The sequence below is a fragment of the Oxyura jamaicensis genome, chromosome Z (assembly GCF_011077185.1).
Source record: "Oxyura jamaicensis isolate SHBP4307 breed ruddy duck chromosome Z, BPBGC_Ojam_1.0, whole genome shotgun sequence".
NCBI classification, from domain to species: domain Eukaryota; kingdom Metazoa; phylum Chordata; class Aves; order Anseriformes; family Anatidae; genus Oxyura; species Oxyura jamaicensis.
This window is the reverse complement of record NC_048926.1, coordinates 29,434,934-29,457,088: the sequence shown is the minus strand read 5'-3', so window position 1 is coordinate 29,457,088 and position 22,155 is coordinate 29,434,934. Positions and strand designations below refer to the sequence as shown.

The 22,155-nt window shown below is 39.9% G+C and overlaps 1 protein-coding gene across 4 annotated transcripts in view; it reads left to right on the top strand.

Moving 5' to 3' along the window:
• The window catches only part of GLIS3 (GLIS family zinc finger 3), a 184,729-nt gene that overhangs the window by 1,871 nt on the left and 160,703 nt on the right, over window positions 1-22,155 (top strand). The window contains exons 1-2 of one of the 4 annotated variants that reach the window (XM_035310558.1): window positions 1,622-1,807; window positions 3,850-4,331. The exons of 1 other annotated variant lie outside the window; for it this stretch is intronic. In XM_035310558.1, the coding sequence (XP_035166449.1) occupies window positions 3,947-4,331 (385 nt within the window). In that variant the 5' untranslated portion in view covers window positions 1,622-1,807; window positions 3,850-3,946. Of the gene's footprint in view, window positions 1-1,621; window positions 1,808-3,849; window positions 4,332-22,155 lie in introns of those variants that run through there. 2 more of the 4 variants (XM_035310559.1, XM_035310557.1) reach the window with 2 other exon arrangements.

The following is a 22,155-nucleotide window of genomic DNA, read 5'->3' as shown; positions in this document are numbered from 1 at the left end:
GTCGGTGGCTGTGGAGCTTCTGTCAGGGTGCATGCTTTTCACAAGCATCTGTGATACACAGCAGCTTCCAGGGCCCAGTTTCTGTAGCCAAGGGGCGGTCAGCAAGGCTGAGGTGGGACACCCCCTTTCTGGAGCCCTCCTCTGGACCAATGCCGAGATGGGGCGGGGGGATGCTGGAGAGAGGCCGTCCCTGGTCTTGGTGAGGTGAGGATGGCGCTCGCAGTCCTGCAGCTCATGGTCCAGGAGCACGAAGGGCTGATGCCATGTGTCTGCTCTCAAGGTAGCTGCTGTGGAGGTGAGGTAAGGGTCTCCAGTGAAAGAGTATGAAGGAGGGACTGCGTTGTCCTTCAGCCTTCTTTGTTAGCGCTTGATACTTTTATAGTGCTTGATACCTGATGTGCAAAGTGCCCGTGTCTGATAAACACCACCTAATCAAACTGTGAAAGTGTCTCCTGTGCTAGATTAATTACAGCTTCTTAAACTGATGTCTGCAGTGGGCTAATTCAGCACTTACTGAGACTTACTTCTCTTACTTCAGTGGGTGGAGTGATAAACCAGTACTTTTCAAAACTGCACTGTAAGAGCAAACTATATGGCATACTGTGCTGCAGGCAAAGGCTTGTGAATTCATCTTTTGTTGTGCTTTTGGAAGGATTAGTACTCACATTTTCCAGAGACTCATCTTGAATTTAAATTTTACTACATGGTTTTCTGAAAGTGAATTTATGAATCATTGTTATGGATTTTGAGTAACTGTGTTGTCATGCTGTTATTGATAGATGCAGAGTCATAGAGCTTTGAGTAATGTCAGCTCACAAAAAGAGACTTCAGAAGCAGTGGACCTAAATGTATTTCTTTTGACATCAGATTGAGTAGGAAAGGGCACTGTGATGTCTCATTGGAGATAAATATTTAATTGAAAGGTGGCAAGTGCTTGCACAGTGCTTTGGTACAGCAAAAGAATTTGTCCGGCACAACTGTTCAGTCTCAGGATAGTATTCTTTTCTTTTGTATTTTTGTGTTCTTAATTTATTATACGTAAGTTTCAACCCTATTCAGAATTTCTAAGGGTAATGTAAATAAGCAACAATATCTGATGCAATATTCCTACAACTTCTAAGATCACTATGGTTAGAAGTTTGTCATGTCCTTTTACTTTTATAAATGTATATTAACTGGGAGCTATTTATGATGTAACAGTCATCTAGACTTTTAGAATTTAATTAGCATCCGATTGGCTTTTAGTTAGTTACATATGCTTCAGTGCAGTTTAGCCACTCTGACTCTGACATAAGAATGTCATTTTGATGGAAGCTGATACTAAACAAATCAAATTAATGAAAGGGCACTTGTGAACAAGTAAATGATACTAGAAGAACAACAAAATAATAATTCAAAAAAGATGAGAAAAGTAACGCTCTCCAAGGTGCTTTAATGCTTTAAAGAAAGAAAACACCAATTTTCATGTTAATGTAATGTTACACATCTTTATGATGGAATCAGAAAGATAAATTGGCAAAGAAATTGTGGAAAAATTACTTGTTTCTTTTTTCATCCATAAAAAGAATAAAGGTTGTTTTGTGTGTACTTTCAGGTCATTTGGTTCAAAATATACCTTTACTGGCTTTAAGAAAGAAATTACAGGCCCAGAGACCTTTTCTTCAAGTGTGAAAAAAACATCAGTATCCAGTGATAAAAGTGAGGCAAAGACAGTATGGAACAGTGTTACTCATCGTAAAATACAGTTACTGTAGGAGAAGAAAAGTAAGGAGACCTACCAGCTTTGACCTGGATTTTGCCTGAGCTGGTAGGTCTGTGTAAACTGTGTGTACTTCTGTTGATTAAACTAAAGACGCTTTTACTGAGTAAAACTAATGCATTTGTCATGTGCAATCTTTTCTTGATTATAGTAGTACTTTTCACAGACAGGGATTACAGACAAGAATGATTGTTATCTGTAGCCAATTTATAGTGCCATGGTATATAGCCTTACCAGCAAAACAACTGCCTTTGTTTGTGTTTCCTTTTCTAAGGAACTAGTCACCTGTGTTAGGACAAGGTACATTCTGCTTTTAAAACAAACTGAGGATTTAAGAACATTCTGCCTGTCCTTGGTTGAATTGCAAAGAATGATTTGTGCTTCATTGAGGCATGACAATAAATAATATTGCTTTTAATTGGTGTTCTTTACAATTTTTTTTCCCATAATATAAAAATATAACAATAAAAATAGTATTTTAAACATATCTTTTGTGTCCAAACCACTGTGGTTAGGGCATCTCTCTCTTACTAACATCAGTCATAATATTGTTCTTGTCTTTGAAGGTAACATGTTTAGACCTTTCATTGTTAGTGAGTTTAAACTATAGCATATAGCGTGCGTATGTGAATATCTATGCATGTGTATCTATACAGTCACTTAGATGGCTTTTACTCTAGTCTGGAGGTGTGATATGAATGCAGTTTTGCAAAGTAAGCATGTTTGATGTTCTTTTTTTTTTTTTTTTTTTTTTTTTTCATTTCTCAGAGGGAGAAAATTGGGACATAGTAATCCAAGAGTTAAGACTGGCCTGAAGATTCTACACAAACTTCGATCATGAATATACTGATCGTAACTTTACTAGCTTCAATGCTGAAAACCTCATGTGCTGATGATAAAAGTTACAGTTCAATGTTTTGTTGCAGGAAGGTCATAATACTTAATAAAAACCTTACTGTACACATGAATGAAGACCATAAATGGAACTGAATTTCAGTTTTATTTCTGTCAATTTGGATGTCTGAACAAGTCAATTAGGCACAGAGTCCATGACTGAAAAAACTACTTAAACATGTGCTTAATGGTAAACATACAAACCTAGTGATGAAAGTTGGGCATATGCTATTCAGCTGAGCTATGGCTGAAATTTCCCCATCTGTGTGATACCTTAGCCTGGTGATTTACACTGACAAGTGCAGCTTTTGTCTACAAAATCTTTTTTATATCAGGAAATGTTTAGATCTAGTTGATTCTGCTGTGGCATAGGTCATGTCTGAGATGATCACTCAAAACCTTTGCCGGTCTTTTTTTCTAAGACTGAAGTAACAGGAAAACTTAAATGAGAAGTGTTTCTTTGTGGAAAGTCAGAGTTCCAAAATTACTGTCATAATCAAACGACGACCATGAAAATTTGCCACTTTATGATGATATCTAAGTTACGGCAAATCTGTAGGTTTACAGTGGGCATCCACTTTTGTAGTTACATTCACAAATACTGCTGCACTATGCTTTATTGTGATAGTTTTCTACAGTGAAGCCCCACCAGTGTTGGAAGGACCAAAGAGGCATTTCAGTGGTTTAGCTTTTTCCTCTCTTTTTTGTTGTGTGTACATCCTTTAGGATGTGAACTGGCATCTCTTTACTGTTTTGTCTACATTGGCATAGTGCTGCCCTGCTGTGTTTGCTTTTCAGCACCATTTTAATTAATAGATTGAGGAGGTGGCAGGAAAAGGTGAGATATCCCTGTTCATCCTAAAAACGACGCCCTATCAGAGAGTCTTTTCAATCCTGGCTGCATTCTTTCAGTTGCTCAGTATTCACTTCATTTCATGGCTGGTTTAGCTAATGCGAAGACAGCTGACCTTATTGCAAATTTCAGCTTTTGAAGGTGCAGGTTCTCTCCACGTTGGAGCTGTGAGTCATTGCTTGGCATTGTTCTTTCTCCCTGACAGGCCATGTAGCACTTGTACTTGGTTGCTTGTAACCAGTGATGTCACCGAGTTAACAGACATAGGCAGACCTGTCTTTTATGCATTATTTACTAAAACATTAGTTATTTTTATTTATGTATTTATTTATTTTTTTAACAGGTGTAATACACAATGGATTACTTACTGTCCTTGGATTGATACCAGTTATAGCCGTGTGTCTGTAAAAACACACTTTGATTTCTTTAACTGCTTAAAAATGAATGGGAGGTCATGCAGTATGAGCCATCGGACAACAGATATTTCTCATGGACCTGGGATGATCACTGGACAGCAAATCCTACCTATCAGAGTTCATGCAGGAATTCCCTGCGTATCTTCAGATAGCAGCAGCCAAAGCCCAGCTATCGGAAACTTTTCTGCCAGCCTACACTTAAAGATGCCCCTAGGAGGAGGGGTAGCTCCTCAGAGCAACATCATTGACAGTACCATTCACTTTCCCGCTCTAAGTCCCAGAAGACAAGTGGTTACAAATGGGAAGCCTTTATCTGAAGTCCTGCAGCCCCCAGGACTGCCAGCCCCACAATCCTTAAAGCCAAAACAGCAAGAATTTGGAAACATGTTCTCCCCATGCACAAGTAAAGGTAAAACTCTTTTTTATATTTCTTTTAGTAATGGCATGTGTTCTCCAGCATCACATAGCTATTGGTTGCAGTAAATCCAGTCTCTTCTTTACCACTCTTTTACCACAACAGAGGAGATACTGAAACAGAATGTTTTGCTATTTTCAAATAAAGTAATTAATCACTTGATTTTTTCCAAGAGCTTTGTAATTTACAGCAGTTGCTCATACTCCCGGAGATGTCCTAAGATTCCTTATAAACAGTGTGGTCTGACTTTGCTTTCCTAACCTAATTCAACAAATCCAAATGGTTGTTTAGTGCCCTGTAGAGCCAGAATTTTGTGAGTGCTATCAGAAATATTCCATCTTGGATGTATGAGCACAGCTTTCCGTTGGTGACTAACAGCTGCTTACTGATGAAAACAGCAATGTAGTCATAGTTTTTAGAGTGCTTAGGCAGGGCAAGCTGTATTGCACCTTGGAGCATGTCTCAACCTTAGATTTTCAATCCAATTTCTGGAACCACTGTATGTGCTGTGGAAAATAATGATGCATAGTTCTTACAAGATTGGAGGCAGATCCTCTTTGGGTAAGTGTTTGTACATCAGAGGTTTACATGTCTATCAGAAATTACTTGATTGTCTGCTCTTCGGTCTGTGAAGTTAGAAGAGAACTTTAAGGTTTCAGTAGTTATTGATTCTGGCCAAGCTAAAATCAGGACACTATTTTTGAGGATTTTTGGTACGTAGATCTGAGGATTTAATGGATAGAAAGGAATTGATTTAAAATACCAGGAAAAGCTTGGATTTATATCTAAGTGCAAGTGCAGAAAAGGAGACAGATTTCTTGTTTTATTCCAAGCCTGTTGCTTCTCTCAGTTTTCATTTTTTCTTCATTACTCTGCTTAGAAAATCTAGTAAGTCCAACCCTCTTCAGCAAGGCATGCAGGCTTGAAACCACCAGTATTTCAGAACAAGTTGAAAGTTAACTGCATGCTCGAGTGCTCTGCTGAGTCAGGCCTGTAGTAATGCATATACATATTCATTGGGTGACCTCTGAGATTGCTTGTCTGGTGCTTGCTTTGTTGGTGGTGGTGGGTGTTATTTACACCATCTAGCTTCAAGCTTCTGCTATTGGCAGCAAGGAGAGGTGGGCTTCTCATATGAAGAGCTCTGGAGGAAAGTTTTTCTCTGTCACTAGAGGTAGAGCTTGGTTCCTGATCTGTTTGAAATTATTTACTTAAATATAATAGATCCATTCAGGGATTTCTAAAATAACGGATGTAGCAGCTGCTCCACCAGCTCTATGTCTTGCAGAGAATCACATGGTGAAGAGATTGTCACCTAGTTTATTGTATTTGGGGATTTGGGTCTGCTCTGCCTGACCACGGCGTTCCTGTCTGTCATTTCCATCTTTGTGCCTTGGCCCACTCACCTACTGTGTATGCAAAGCAGTCTGCAATTTTGACTCACAGCAAGCAGTGATTCTGGTGGAAGGGCTGGCATTAGGGAAGCTTATGTATAAACATTGCTGGTTAGAGATTTTGGAACCAAGTAACTGGAAAGGCAAAAGACAGTGACAATTGCAAAATAAATGAAGAACTAAGTGATAAAGAACATGGGCGACACTAACATACACACATGCTTGTCTTTCCAAAAGCATGCTTTGGATATTTATTCTGTAATCAGGCAATATAGGATGGCTAGTAAATGGCTGCAGAGCACTTTACTGTACCCTCTTGTCTACCTTCTTTCTTTTCAGTGCCTTTTCCTTCATCAAGAAGATTTTAAAGTATTTAACTGGTAAAATCAGTTTATCCCATTTGAGAATATGTTGTGGTTTGATTCTTGAGAATTTATAGAATAGTAGGAACTCTACAAAATGCAAGAAGATAAGTTACCATGGAAGAAGATACTGTGGGCTTCAGGTACTGTGGACTTCAGATTCTGTTTCTATTGATTGGGGTTAGTAATTCCTCCTGCTTTAATGTTCTTTTTATTAACAGGCCTGCTTAGCAAGTTAAAGATTATGTGTACTGGTAACATATATACCATAGAAGAACAGTCTTATACACTTAGCTGCATCCACATAATTTTCTAAGTTGCTGATATGCTGCATAAAGCTTATAAATAAGACTATATTCCTCTGAAACTATTCATGTAACTTATGCCTGTGCAGGTCTTTTTTTGTCCTTTAATAGTGGCTGGTACATGGAGGGCAATGTTTTTTGATAGGTATTTATTTTAGTTAAAGCTTTTCCCCAGGAAAACAATAGTTTTGCTTTTACAGTTGTCTTGGTATCAGTATAGAGGTTTGCACTATTCCGAGATTTTTTTTGTTTGTTTTTGTTTTTCTTTTTTGACTTTAAAATATATGGACTAGTAAAAGCAGCAAGATACACAAGAAAATGACTTTTTGGTGTTAGCAGACAGCTTTCCTTCTCTCTTTCAATAATGGATAAACCATTTTTAAAAAGACCATGAGCTTCAGTTTGGGATAAAGGAAAAAACAGTATATTGTGTGCAACTATGTGTCTTGTTTTCTACGGAGGCTTTTTTTTTTTTTTTTTTTTTTGACAGGAGATGGTGCTGAGTGTACAAAGAGAACAGTAATAATGTACAGTAAGTGCAACATGCTCTCAGCAACATGCTGAGAATCTTTTATTTGCATGAAGACTATCTTTATCTTTTATAACGATGCAAAGATTTGAGAGAAAAGGATTTTTAGAAAGGTTGCCACCTCAAGTCACATTAACAGAAATTGTTACACTTCTGTGCATGACAAGAACCTGGAGCACACTGTGTTTTCTCACTGTGGAGAAAAAAAAACAAGTCTTGACAGGCACTTGTGTATGTCTCTGACTTCAACTACTTTACCTCCTATATGGTACTGAATCTATGAGGTGCTTTCTAGTACTGTTTTGTGTGTCCAAAAAAGAAAATAGTGTAAAGGTTGATTTTTTTTTTTTTTTTTTCAGTACAGAAAAATGTGAGAGTATGTTGTTTGTGTTTCTAAGAATGTACACTTTTGTCTTCCCAAATTAGGTATTTTCACATAGAAATTAGGTGCAAACTGCAAGCATAACAGTGCACATATTTGATGTTGGAAATCTACAGTGTCTCATTACATTTGGTATGTCTATTTGACCGCTTTTTGTGAAAAATTAGTTCCACACATTATAGATTTATTCAGACTTTAAAAGCAGATCTCTATTGGCACTAACTGCTACGGTGAAAAAGAACTGCAGAGACATCAGATAAAAATGAGCATAAAGGTTTGAGAACAGCAAAGGAAGACAAAAAGCTGAAATGTGGTCAGCATTTGTCTTCAGCTTCTCTTTTCACTGAAGATGTTTTGAAAGGTTTTGTAGTGAAAAACCATACAAAAAAATCTAGCTTTCTACTTCATGTTCTGTTAATAACATAAATTTGAAAAGAAAGTCTAATCTTTGAGTAGTTAACATTAGAACTGCCCTTTAAGTGTAATGATGCCCAGGCAATGTTATTAATTCAAAGATGTATTACTTAGCTTATCTGGTCTGAATACACATATCTGAGTAGCATTTCATATTCTTGAAAATCTAGTAGGTCTTCTTATTGCTTGTCTTTTTCACTCATCTGTATGGACAACAATTTTGTCAGCATGAGCTGGAGGATGTTCAGGTGTATCCTGAGTGCTGTCATGACTAAAATCCAAAATTTTTATTAATCCAAAAGATTAATAAAAATCTAAAATCTTTTGGAAAATAACACATTTTCTGAGTGCCAACATGTTCAACACCTGTATCTACTTTCTCTTACTCTGTGAATGAAATCATATATTTTTGAACTCCATATATTTTTGAACTCCATCAAGAGGTATTAAAAACAAACACATTGCTGCTGATTTAGGTAGTTACTGCAGTTGGCTGCTCAAAAAGAAGCCTTATCTTTTTGCCTCAGCGTTACCTAGTAGGGTCCACTGGGGACAGAGGAGGGTTGGGTCCTGGGGGAGCTGGATCCTCGGTCTGAAACACTGTGATCATACTCAGGTATTTATGGAAGCTTATTTGAGGCTTAGTAGTAGATTTTCCTGTCATGTTAGACAATACACTGCAGTCTTAAAGCTACTCAAATTTGCCTGATAGAGAATTTCCACTGTGGTAGGAATTCTCCAATGAGGTGCTTATTGTTCATGGAGGTGGTGTAGCTGCTGCACCTCCAGCCAGTGTTCCCATAACCTGGTGGAGAGGTCCCACAAGGACACAGGAAGTGCGGTGGCAGCATGCCATCATGATTTTTGGTCTTCTTTCTCTTTATGTTTGTAGTTTGACCAGTTATATCTGGCAAGACTTTATAGAAATTACAATCAGCTCTCAGACATGGCAGCCATACCCACCCCCTTACTCTCTGGCAGCAGATGATGTTTCTTACATAGTCCAAGCCTAGGAAGTCAGTCTGGCCTTTTGTTCCACTCTGTCTGCTCTACCAAAACTGTTTTGTACTCAGTGTGTGGGTATGTGACTGAGGCTGTGTTACAACTGTGAAGAGTTGACACGAAAATACTTGAGATGGGGCATGAGGAAGATAATCTGGACATATGCAGGTAAAAGAAAATGCTTACTGGCATTTAAAGAAACTAGCCATTAAAGAAACTTATGCAGATATATTTTGATCCCTTTTGCTGTCCATTTTATGGCCATTACAAAGACAGTTGTCATCTTCCATTTTTGTGATTTCTACAAAGTTAAGTGTTTGCCTTTAGATGAAAAATCCTTGTGTATTTTATTTCCCATTATGGTTTTCTTGCAAATACAACTACTTTTTTTTTTTTTTTTTTTCCTGGTAAAATGTCTGATAAGATAGAATTCACATTTCCTATACAGGCTCATTAGGACTCTTTTTTAATCTAGAAATATGGACAGACGTTAAACTCGTGACTGTTTTTGTTTGTTTGTTTTGATATTTCATTTTATTTTTAATTGTGTGTTTTCTTTTTTCTTTTTCTTTTTTTTTTTTTTGTTATGTTTTTCTGTTGGGCGGGGGGGGGGGGGGGGGGGGCAGGGGGGATCTCTTTGTTTTTTGTTTGCTTGGATTCTTTTTGCTTTCTGTGAGGAGAACCAGCTCCAGTGCTGCTAAGCTGTGTGAGAACTGTGAGCTTGGTCAGGAAGGATTATTTGTCTCCGTTGGCCAAGTGAGCCTTGTTTCACTTTTGAACAATAACCACACAGGTCTGTCAGGCTTGTTATGTGCAGAAGTGTTAATCAGTAAGCAGCTTGAGCCACACTTGACATCTCTTCTACATACTTATTTTGCTCTCTAGTACTGTTTTTTAATGTCAGTTGGCGCAGCCTGAAAACAAGTTGTTCATCAGTATTCTGTGCAGTTTCTTATGCAGAAAGCTTGACTCAGGCCTTATTTTCTTTTTCATCTGTTTTCTTTAATCAATTTTCAGCAGTTTTTAAGCCTATTTATTGACGATGTTTAGGTACAGCAAAGTGTTTAAGTGATAATGATCTTAGCTGTATCCAGCATGACAGATTTTCCAGCTTTGCATATACTTCAGTCGCCTTGACCTGCCTGAAAAGAAACACTAGACCCATCAAGGCAAGGAAATCATTAATTGCAGCTCTGGTGATCTTTTGGGAGAACCATTCTTGAGCCAACAGGGATGGGTCCTGGTGGATTCTTCTGTCCTGATCAGGAGTTTCCAAAATGGCATAGATAAGGATGTGAGAGTCCTCAAGTTTAATTCATGAATTAGTTCTAGGGGTGGGATGAAGAGACTGATTGCAATACTGCTTGTGTTTGAGGAGGTTCTCTGTGGATCTTGGCATGCCTTTATAGAATATACATGAGGTTTATGTCATTTTAATGTAAAAGGTGGTGCATAGACATTCCTTTGGAGTGGTTGTTGCAGATTAATTTGTTTTATTTTTCCATCTCTCATGTTTCAGCCATGGCTTAACTCCTGAACCTAAATGGTGTTCAGGCAATTTACAGTGACTTTGACTCTGTACTTTCAGAGTCTCTATCTTAACCATTCAAAACTTTTTTTTTTTTTTTTAAGAATAAAATATTGAAGAAAATGAAAATAGTTAGTGAAACCAAAATGCATATTGGACGATGTGTTATAAAGGCCTGAGGCAACTTACAAAAATTCCCTGGAGAGCGTTAGGCTTAATGCCAGAAGGGATCAACTTTACACAGGAACTGTAAAATCCCTCAAGAGTATAAGGCATATTGCCAACACTTACCCATTCTGTGTTAAGAGTTTAATGTAACTACTCTTACACTTTTATCTTGTGCTTTGTGGGCTTGGACAGTATGCTTTAAAGTGAATTGCAGCTATCTAAAATACAACAAAAAATATAGTGGAAGGGTACATTAAGGGGTAAGTCACATAATTTTCTTAGACAAAATATTATTATTTCTAACTGGGGCAAGCCAACTGAAGGTGATGGACTGTATTTATCATCAGCTTTATGACACCCGCTTTCACCGTGACAGCTTGCTGTTCTCAATAGCATCCAAAGAGTCTCTCCAGCTGGAAGGCTACAAAGAAAGCAGGGGCACACTGGATGGGGGAGGCTACACTAAACTTGCAGCTTCTGGTGGAGATCTCAGTATGCCTTTGACATAAATTGCATGTCCTGAGAAAAATTCCCAATGGACAAAATCAGACGGCACCTACCTTCTTGAGAGGGTGACTCTTTGAGGAACATAGCATCTCTTTTTCTCTCTCCTTCATTTGGTCCTCACTGCTACACACTACACACCTATTTGATGCTGGTGAACAGGAAACATGTGGGTTGCCTGCTCTGCTTTAACTGCTCTCTCCTACCCCACTCACCCAGGAAACAATGTGAAGAGAAGCTGCTCTTCTGACATCTGTTCTGTACCTAAAGTGCAAAAATAGACTTCTTTTTACTTTTAGCGTTCTCACACAGTTGTAAACATTGTAATATTTTTTTTTTTCTTTTTTTCTTTTTTTTTTTTTTTCTGAGAATAACGGTGGGAGTAGTTGTCTACTCTTATGAGGTTCTTTTATTCTCTGTTTTAATTATTGCTGGTGTTTCTGCATCTAAATTTGATAATTAGTTCTGCCTCAGAGTTCAACAGAGCTAGGGAAAGTAGTATGACTTTTTGAAAGTCTGTATTGACATGTTTGAACTTTGTCTTAGCTTGCACAATAAACTGTCTTAAAGTGTATCTGACCTGTTTCTCACTGGGTTATAAATAGCATGCACATTCTCCTTTGTCTGCATTTCTGTACCACCTATCACTTCCAGGGTAAAATTCACCTCAGGCCAGTGAGGTGCTTGCAGGCATTGCATGTGACTTTCTACTTGAGTTAGTGGAGCATGCCCTTCACTGTGAAATGTAAGAGTGTAGGTCGTCCTTTCATCAGACTTCAGATGCCAGCTCAATATGTATTGGGTGCAACAGATGGGACATGGCAAGGAATGCCAAGCTCCTGATGTGAAAACATGGCTTAATTGATGTTATTGTCAAAACTTGGCATTTGCATAAGCATGCCAGATTTTTTATTATTATTATTATTATTATTATTATTTTGTCTCTGTTGCAGTACTTGTTGCTGGAGCTTCTTGGTCTTTCGTGTGCCATTTTAGCTTCATGTTCTGCTATTCCTCCTCTTCCCTTTTGTCTCTTTTCTCTTTTTGGATTCCCGGTGATGGCCATGTTAGCCCAGTGACAGACACAACCACTACTGCATCCTCTGGCATTATTGGAATGTAAGTCATGATGGCTGGGATGAAAATATAACACATTGTGATGGGTGTGATATAAATGTCTACAGCGAATAAGTACTTCAGGGCATTATTCTCTCTGGAAACCAACAAAACATCTTTAAATGCGCTAGACAGTGTAAGACACCAGAGCAAATATACTGCCATGACATGCCTGGTGCAGTCTTTTGTACAGAATTGGTATGAACCACAGCAGTCGAGTGTGGTTTTCATCTTTTATTTCTGATGGTAAACTTGTTGGGTAAACAAAATGAAGGAAAAATAGTAACTATTGACTGTTACCAGCAAAACTGTTGTTTGATGGTAACATGGTTTGATGGTAACTGATGGTTTGATGGTTGTGGTATAACTTCTGTGTTTCAGAACAGAACTCAGAACTCCTCAGTTCTAGAAGGTAGGAGTGGTTGTGCTGGAGTGTTACAGGGCCACATTTGCTGCTGCAGCTAATTAACTGTTAAACTATTTGTAGGTGTTGGAAGTCAATTCCATAGCTGGCCAAGATGGGAAAGGGGCATAGGAAGCTGCATTCACAGATGATGAAAGGCAGGAGGACCTGGGGCAGGAGCAGTGAATGAGGTATTTCCTTCTTCAAGCCCCTTCCTTCAGTGATGCAGAGTCCAGCTGGGAAAAAAAACACATTTGTTTAGACAATATTCTCTAAATAGAGAATGCCTCTGTAAACGGATGAATTAGAACTTTTCCTTGTGACAAAAATCTCAGTTTGTTGAAGTTTTATATGGTCAGTTCTACAGATGCAGTGCAGTTGATAAAATCAGTGTTTTAAGCTACTTTCCCCAGGGTATAGAGCAAAATATATCCCTAAGTAGTCTAAGCATTTGACACAATAGTATGAAATAGAATACGGTTATTTTTTGCTACTGCTGTCTCTTCACAAAAAAATTGAGTTTTAAAGCTTTTTTGACAAGATGATCAGAGGAAGGAAATTCTTTCTGGAGTAATCATCCTCTGTGGTGGAAATTCGTCTCATGAAGTTTGTCTCCATTCAACTCCTCTCATGAATTTTATTGTCTGCTCAAGAAGAACCAGTATTTGGACAGTCAGGACATTAGCGAAAGCTTTGCTAATCTGGTGTCTTAGACTTTCTTCTTCTGTTATGGGTGGGTGCATATTATTTAGAGTTGAAAGAACAAATAATAGCTCTGCAGTAGGTTTCTTCTAACAGAATATTTTATATAGCATACATTGGCAATCATTGCAACTTGTTATCCTACTTGTTCTATAACAAGGCTCTACATTTTCATACATCACATTTCTAGAGGCTGACCTTCAGGATAAATTAGGTTGGTTGATTAGCTGTTGAAGCGCTTCTGAAATAATGGAAGATGTTTGTATGTTTCGTTGGATACTCTGACTTGCAACAGGCTTCACTGATGTAGTTCTGTGCTTTTGAGCTTGCTCTCTTCCTCTGTCTATGTCCAAAAACATCCCTAAATGGTTGCACTGAAGTTTTCTGAATGAATCTAGTTTTCAGATAAAATCTATTCTCATGCAAACATATAGCTGTTTGCATGCAAACGATATATGTACCAGCATGTGATTGATTAAAATTTCGTGTATGGGTGTAAATTTAGCAATTGCATGTGTTGTTTCCAACACAAACCCATGCTTGTATACATGACTATTTTTTTGTTCTTTGTTTTGTTTTTGGTTGGTTGGTTTTTATTTTATTTTTTTTTCCCCTTTTGGAAGCATGCAACATGAGTTCTGTAAAATTTCACCTTAAAATTGAACATCTTCTTTGGGACTCTGCATGGGCAACTGAAAGTAGAAGAGGGCTGGTGCATGTAAGAAGAGCATACCATCAGTCAGTTACTGTAGCTTTGGCTTTCTTGACAATAACAAATATATTTGCAGTGAAAAAAAGTACAGGTATGTCTAACACTGATACTGGTAAGTGACTTCTATATCTGTCTGGTATAGATCTGCTAACTGTTATCTTCCTGTATAGGAGGTTTCAAATGATAACGAGTAGAGATTCTGTCTACAGTGCATAGTTATGCTTTAATGAGCAAAGACATCTCTTGAGGTTTGTCAGTTTAACCATGACTCTGACATTTTGTCTGAAGATGACACTGAACTGAGAGGTCAGGAGAAGAGGCATGCCTTCCCTAGTTATTGTTACAAAAAACAAATGACAAAAAACAAAACAAAACAACAAACAAACAAACAAACACACACACACTCAAAAAAACCACCTGATACTGCATAACATTATCATTGTAAAATCCCTGAAAAGGGAACAGGTTGCCCAGAGAATTTGTGGATGCCCCATTCCTGGGGGTTTTTAAGGCCAGGCTGGATGGGGCTTTGAGCAACCTGGTCACATCCCTGTCCATGGCAGAGGGATTTGAACTAGATTGTCTTTAAGATCTCTTTCAACCTGAGCCATTCACTGATTTTGTGATTTTATGAAAGCATTTTGGTATGACAGATAGCCCTCCAGGTGTTCATATGGTGGGTTGCTAGTGTCCTGGGAGACAAATATCCCAGGTGATACATCTCCTATTGGCACTCACAGAGGGTGATTTTCTGATAGAGAAGAGCTGGTGACCTGGCTGGCCCATGGTGGCTCTGTGCACCAATGAGGAAACTTCAGCTTTACTTCGTGAACTTTCCCTTGGAAATGTACCCCCAAACCACATGAATTTAGATCTCTAAAAGGATACCAAATCTTTTGCTCCAGCAAAATCCCTGTTGGAATCAGTGGTGGTTTTGTCCAGTTCAGAACTTCATGTTTTTTCTGCAGTAAAGGAATTACTTTGCACATTGATGTGACTCCTATCTTCATGGTCAGCATTATTTTCAGAGCTTCACTCTTCTTGGATGGCAGATCAATTGGGGAAAAAGTTATTTTCTTTTCTTAATGTTCAGAAAAGTCTTTGACTGATGTTGCGTTATTACTATTTTTGAATAAATTTTGAATAAAGCCTTAGCAATAAGGATTTTATTGGAGATGAATATGAAGAAGAAAGGATATTTAAGCAATGATGGATAGATGCTGTACTTTATAAGTACATACACTTTTCATTTCCATGTCCTTGTAGAGTCTGACTCATTTTTCTTTAAAAAAAGGCATTGGAAAGGCTTGACCATTGTTACACGATCTGTATTTCATCTTCAGGACAATGACCTCCACCAGACTGAAATTTGTCCCCCAGTCATGAAACTGTACTAGGGGTCTCCAACACAGCTCACAGTGGGATAATGCTCCTTCACTTCAGTCTCATGGAACCAGTGTTGTTTCATCTGCAGGAGAATTCATCCTCTTCTGCTTTTAGAAAAGCTTGGGGTGATTCCTGCCTTGAATGAGGGAAAAATCCTATACAGAATCTAGATGGGCAGAATTAATACATGGCATTAAGGCTTCCTCACAGAAATGTTTAAGAGTAGATTAAAGCTTTCAGTGTGGCAATGGGACCCTGTCAAGCTTGCAAGTTGGAAATGACTAGCTTTAAATTCATTTTTCCCCAGATTTTTTCTTTGCCTTTTTTTTTTTTCTTTAGTAGTTCAAGATAATGATCAAAATGTAAATGATTAAATTTAGCACATGTAATTTTCTGAGTCTGTTGTCCATGAGTGTTATAGCTCTTCTGAATAGTACCATCAAGGACCATCATCTCAATGGAATATCTGATTCAGTACCTCTGGTGGTTAATGGAGATAACAACTGTTAATGTCAGTGACAGAGAGTGCTGGCTGGGCATTATACAGTAGATATGCCAAGACTTTTTTTTTAAGTTTTCCAAATAAGCCATTTTAAAAATCAGGGAAACAACTAGAGTTAACTTATTAAAATGAGAAAAGTGAGAGTAGAAAAGTGAGAAAAGAGGAAAAGTCAAAATGTTCATGCATAACTCCCACAGGGTCTCACATGCACTTCTTACTTGCAACCAGTGCAGAGGCTTGGGTTGGGCAGCAAACTCTGCCCAGCCTGCTCCGGTCCTTTGCAAAGCCTTAGTCTCCATCTCCCCTGAGATGTGGCTGTCCATCCACCTGCTGTTTCTCCACAGCTCCATCCTGGCACCCTGCTTCACCCTACAGTCTGCCCAGATGCTTATCCCTGTGGCAGCCCAGGAGCACCCAGGAGGAGGAGGGGTCTCACTTCCCCTACAGTGAGCATGGCCCTGCCCCTCCTACCTAAGTGAGCCCTTGGCACAGGAGCAGACTACTTGTGGCAGCACTGCCACCACCTTGCTGTGTTTAAGGAGTTGCAGGGTGGGAGACGTGTTGTCATGCCATTTCCAAAAAAAGGATTCCATTACACTGACTGGGTTTTATTAACATTATAAAGCATTCAGTTTGCATTAGTTGTAAGCACCAAGAGGGAGGGTCTTGTATGAGCAGTAATGAAATCATAATGAAATCATATAGGTTCCTCCATTCAGGTGGTATTCAGTACTGACTAGACTTGGAAATGGAGAGATGGAAAGGTTCTCTGCTTCTTGGGGTTATGATGAACGTTTGTCTTTATTTCACATGTATTGTTCTTCCTTTTATTTTACTTCTTTTTTTTTTTTTTTTATTTCAATGAGGAGTATAAGCCTAAACTGTGTGCTTTTGGCAAGTGTTATATCCTGTCTTTTACACACACAAAAAATCTTTACACTATAGGAACACAGTTTGTCTCTGTCTAATTCAAAGACTGAAAAGGCCTTGGGGTAACCAGGAATTTTACTATGAATGGCTTGGAAGTATCTAAAACCAAGTATTTTGAAAGGTTGAAAAAGAAAAAAAGGAAACCTCTGAGTAGCATATTTACTTAAATATAGAAAGAGAATAGAACCTTACTGAACAGACGCTGGTGAAAAAACAGAATACATTTTCGTATTTGCCTGAATTAATAATACATGTTTTATTTGAATACCGTTCTAATATGACAGACAGTCATCATCTTTGCTAACATTATCAACATGAAGTTTACTTTGGAAACTAAATATAGCTTAATTGTTTAACATACACTTTAATATCCTAATTCTGTCCTACTCATATATTTTCAGTGGCTTATTTCAAAGGATAAATCAAGAGTTCAGTAGCAGCATGTTTGATCTAGGTTGAACTTACATTTATTATATACTACTGTTTGAACATCTGTTACTAAATCTGCAGTTGGCTTTCAAGTTCCAGCTAACCAAACTATAGTTGTGCTGTTCAATCAGCACTCTTAAAATAATTTTTATTTTTTGTTTGTTTGTTTGTTTGGTTTTTAAACTGCTGACCAGACATTGGTGTCAATTAATTAGTGAAATTAATTTTTTAGAGCAGTCCACACTGTTTCTTGTGGATGTTTTGATGTTTTTGGCAATAAAAGAGGACTGCTTATATATTTATTTGTTTTAACATTTGGCTGTAAAATGAGTGGACTTTCAAATAAGGGGGAATATTTAAAATAAATTCTGTAGCTTAAAAGAAACCCTGTTCATTTTGAGACCTCAAGGACATCTGGAAAATGACCTTTGATAACTTGTACACACTTCCTGTCTGACTCCTGAGCAGTGGGAAGGTTAGTGCTGCTGCCTGCTTCTTCACCTGTGCTGGAGTTGCAAGGTGCTTTTTTCCACTCCATCTATGCCTAGGCTCTTGCTAGCTTTCATGCATCACCTAAGTGTTGTTTTGGTTTCTATTTTGGTTTCTTATGGTGCTAGCATCTTTCCTATCTTGCATATATTTTCTCGACTGCTTTCTTCATTGCTGTCCAATCTGGTTGCACTTCTGATTTCCATATGAAAAACCATTTGTTTTTGAAAGTATTGTGTGTGTTCATAAGGCAACATGAGAATTTCCACTCTGAACCATGAGTGTATCTCACTGAAATTAATGGGTTCATGGGATAGGAATGTTGTTTCTGGCATCCTGATTGGTTGCAGTGGAAGTAATTTTTATTTAACCACACTTGGTATAGAGACTCAGGTCGTTTAGAATGCAGAGTCTTCTACTAGGTCTAGGTATAGAGAAGACGAGGCTGGACCATCAGGGATGCAGGAGGATGAAGATGAGGATGTCGAAAAATCAACAGTAACTACCCGAAACCTATATCAGCATAAGCTATGAGATATGCGAAAAGATTTTGGTCACTGCATAGGTGAGCAGCTTGTCACCTGCTCCGGTGCTGGGATACCAGAGCCAATTGTGTGGAATTAGAGGGCAGGGAAGCCAGGCAGCTGGGATCCCTTGCTAGAGACACAGGCATTGACAAAGCAATTGGAGATGGAGCACTACTTTACAGCCTCTGGAGGCATCTCCTGTCAGCTGTGAAGAAAAGGTATCCCTTCAAGGAAGAACTTGTATGTCTACCAGGCAAGTGGACCACTGTGGAGAAGGGAATCCAGTACCTGAGGGAATTAGCCATACAGGAGGTGATTTTTGAGGACCCAGACAATGGACAAACACCCACAGATCCAGATGAAGTCAAGTGTACACAACCCATGTGGCAGAAGTTTGTATGGAGTGCACCATCATCATATGCCAGCTCATTAGCAATAACTGCCTGGAAAGAGGATGAGGACCCCACAGTGGATGAAGTGGCTAAACAACTCCGGCAGTACAAAGAAAGTCTCTCCTCTTCCTTACAGGCCTGCGTCTCGGCTGTGGAGAAACTTTCTGAAAGCATCCATCAACTAAAAGAGAATACTTTAGAGAAACTTTCTGAAAAGGTCGAACCACCTTGAAGAGAGATTATTTTCCTCCCCACCTGAACGAACTAGTGTTCACCAACTAAAAGAGAATAGTTTGGAGAAACTTTCTGAAGAGGACCAGCAACTTAAAGTGAGTTAATTTTCCTCCCCTCCTGTACAAACCAGTGTCTCTGCTATTAGGGTAAGCACTCATCCGTGCAAGGAAGACAATATGTTGGGTACACACCTCGTGCCATCCTGTGGTTTTACCTATGTGACCATGGAGAGGACATAAGAAAATGGGATAGAAAATCCACTGCGACCCTAGAGGCACGGGTACGTGAGTTGCAAAAGAAAACAATCAGGAAAAAGGGGTTCTCTGAAAAGTTTGCTGCTCCAACTTCCAGCAGGCAGTCCTTTAAACGCAGGAATGAAGATTCTGCCCAGGACTAGAGGGACCCTGCCTCCAGCCAGGGGGAGGAAAGGGACAATCGAGTTTATTGGACTGTGTGGATTCGATGGCCTGGCACGTCAGATGCACAGAAGTATAAGGCTTTAGTAGACACCGGTGCACAATGTACTCTAATGCCATCAAGCTATAAAGGGCCAGAACCCATCAGTATTTATGGGGTGAGGGGGGGATCCCAGCAGTTAACTGTATTGGAGGCTGAAGTGAGTCTAACTGGGAATGAGTGACAAAAGCACCATATTGTGACTGGCCGGGATGCTCCATGCATCCTTGGCATAGACTATCTTAGAAGAGGATATTTCACGGACTCAAAAGGGTTCCGGTGGGCTTTTGGCATAGCTGCCCTAGAGACAGAGGGCATTAAACAGTTGTCTACCTTGCCCGGTCTCTCAGAGGACCCTTCTGTTGTGGGGCTGCTGAGGGTCAAAGAACATCAAGTGCCAATTCCTACTACAACTGTGCAATATCGCACCGAGACTCCCTTATTCCCATCCATAAGCTAATTCATCAACTGGAGAGCCAAGGAGTGATCAGCAAGACTCATTCACCTTTTAATAGTCCCATATGGCCAGTGCGAAAGTCTAATGGTGAGTGGAGACTAACAGTGGACTATCGTGGCCTGAACGAAGTCACACCACCACTGAGTGCTGCAGTGCCGGACATGCTAGAACTCCAGTACGAACTGGAATCAAAGGCAGCCAAGTGGTACGCCACAATTGATATCGCTAATGCATTTTTCTCCATCCCTCTAGCAGCAGAGTGCAGGCCACAGTTTGTATTTACTTGGAGGGGAGTCCAATATACTTGGAATCGGCTGCCACAGGGGTGGAAACACAGCCCTACCATTTGCCATGGACTGATCCAGTCTGCACTGGAGCAGGGGGAAGCTCCTGAACACCTGCAGTACATCGATGACATCATTGTGTGGGGTGACACAGCAGAGGAAGTTTTCGAGAAAGGGAAGAAAGTAGTCCAAATCCTTCTGAAGGCCGGTTTTGCCATAAAACAAAATAAAGTTAAAGGACCTGCACGAGAGATCCAGTTTTTAGGAATAAAATGGCAAGATGGACGTTTTCAAATCCCAATGGATGTGATCAACAAAATAACAGCTATGTCTCCACCAACTAGCAAAAAAGAAACACAAACTTTCCTAGGTGTCGTGGGGTTTTGGAGAATGCACATTCCAAATTACACTCTGACTGTAAACCTGCTCTACCAAGTAACCCGCAAGAAGAATGATTTTGAATGGGGCCCTGAGCAATGACAAGCCTTTGAACAAATTAAGCAGGAAACAGTTCATGCAGTAGCCCTTGGGCCAGTCTGAACAGGACCAGATGTAAAGAATGTGCTCTACACCGCAGCCAGGGAGAATGGCCCCACCTGGATCCTCTGGCAGAAAGAGCCTGGGGAAACTCAAGGTCGACCCCTAGGGTTTTGGAGTTGGGGATACAGAGGATCTGAGGCCTGCTACACTCCAACTGAAAAGGAGATATTGGCAGCATATGAAGGAGTTCGATCTGCTTCAGAAGTGGTCGGTACTGAAGCACAGCTCCTCCTGGCACCCCGACTGCCAGTACTAGGCTGGATGTTCAAAGGAAGGGTCCCCTCTACACATCATGCAACTGATGCTACATGGAGCAAGTGGGTTGCACTGATTACTCAGAGGGCTCGAATAGGAAACCCCAGTCACCCAGGAATCTTGGAAGTGATTATGGACTGGCCAGAAGGCAAATACTTTGGGATATCATCAGAGGAGGAGGTGGTCCGTGCTGAAGAAGCCCCACTGTACAACAAGCTACCAGAAAATGAAAAGAGATATTCCCTGTTCACTGATGGGTCCTGTCGTACTGTAGGAAAGCATCGGAGATGGAAAGCTGCTGTATGGAGTCCTACACGACGAGTTGCAGAAGCTGCTGAGGGAGAAGGTGAACTGAGTCAATTTGCAGAAGTGAAAGCCGGCTTTAGATATTGCTGAATGAGAAAAGTGGCCAGTTCTCTACCTGTACACTGATTCATGGATGGTAGCAAATGCCCTGTGGGAGTGGTTACAGCAATGGAAGCAGAACAACTGGCAGCGCAGGGGCAAACCCATGTGGGCTGCTGCATTGTGGCAAGATATTGCTGCCCAGGTAGAGAATCTGGTTGTAAAAGTACGCCATGTAGATGCTCATGTGCCCAAGAATCAGGCTACTGAAGAACATTAAAACAACCAGCAGGTGGATCAGCTAAGATTGAAGTGGCTCAGGTAGACCTGGACTGGCAACATAAGGGTGAATTATTTATAGCCCGATGGGCCCATGACATCTCGGGCCATCAAGGTAGAGATGCAACATACAGATGGGCTAGTGATCGAGGAGTGGACCTGACCATGGACACTATAGCACAGGTTATTCATGACTGTGAAACATGCGCTGCAATCAAGCAAGCCAAAAGGTCAAAGCCTCCTTGGTATTGAGGACGATTGCTGAAATATAAATATGGAAAGGCCTGACGGATTGATTATATCACACTCCCTCAAACCCACAACGGCAAGCGCCATGTACTTACAATGGTGGAAGCGACCACCGGATGGCTGGAAACATATCCTGTGCCCCATGCCACCACCCGAAACACTACCCTGGGCCTTGAAAAGCAAGTCCTATGGCAACATGGCACCCCAGAAAGAATTGAGTCAGACAATGGGACTCATTTCCCAAAAAACCTTATAGACACTTGGGCCAAAGAACATGGTATTGAGTGGGTGTATCACATCCCCTATCATGCACCAGCCTCCGGTAAAGTTGAGCAATACAATGGACTGTTAAAGACTACACTGAAAGCGATGGGTGCTGGGACATTCAAATTGGGATACGCATTTGGCAAAGGCCACCTGGTTAGTCAATACTAGGGGATCTGCCAACCGAGCTGAACCTGCCCAATCAAACCTGTTGCATACTGTAGAAGGGGATAAAGTTCCTGTAGTGCTGCATGTAAAAAACATGCTGGGTAAAACAGT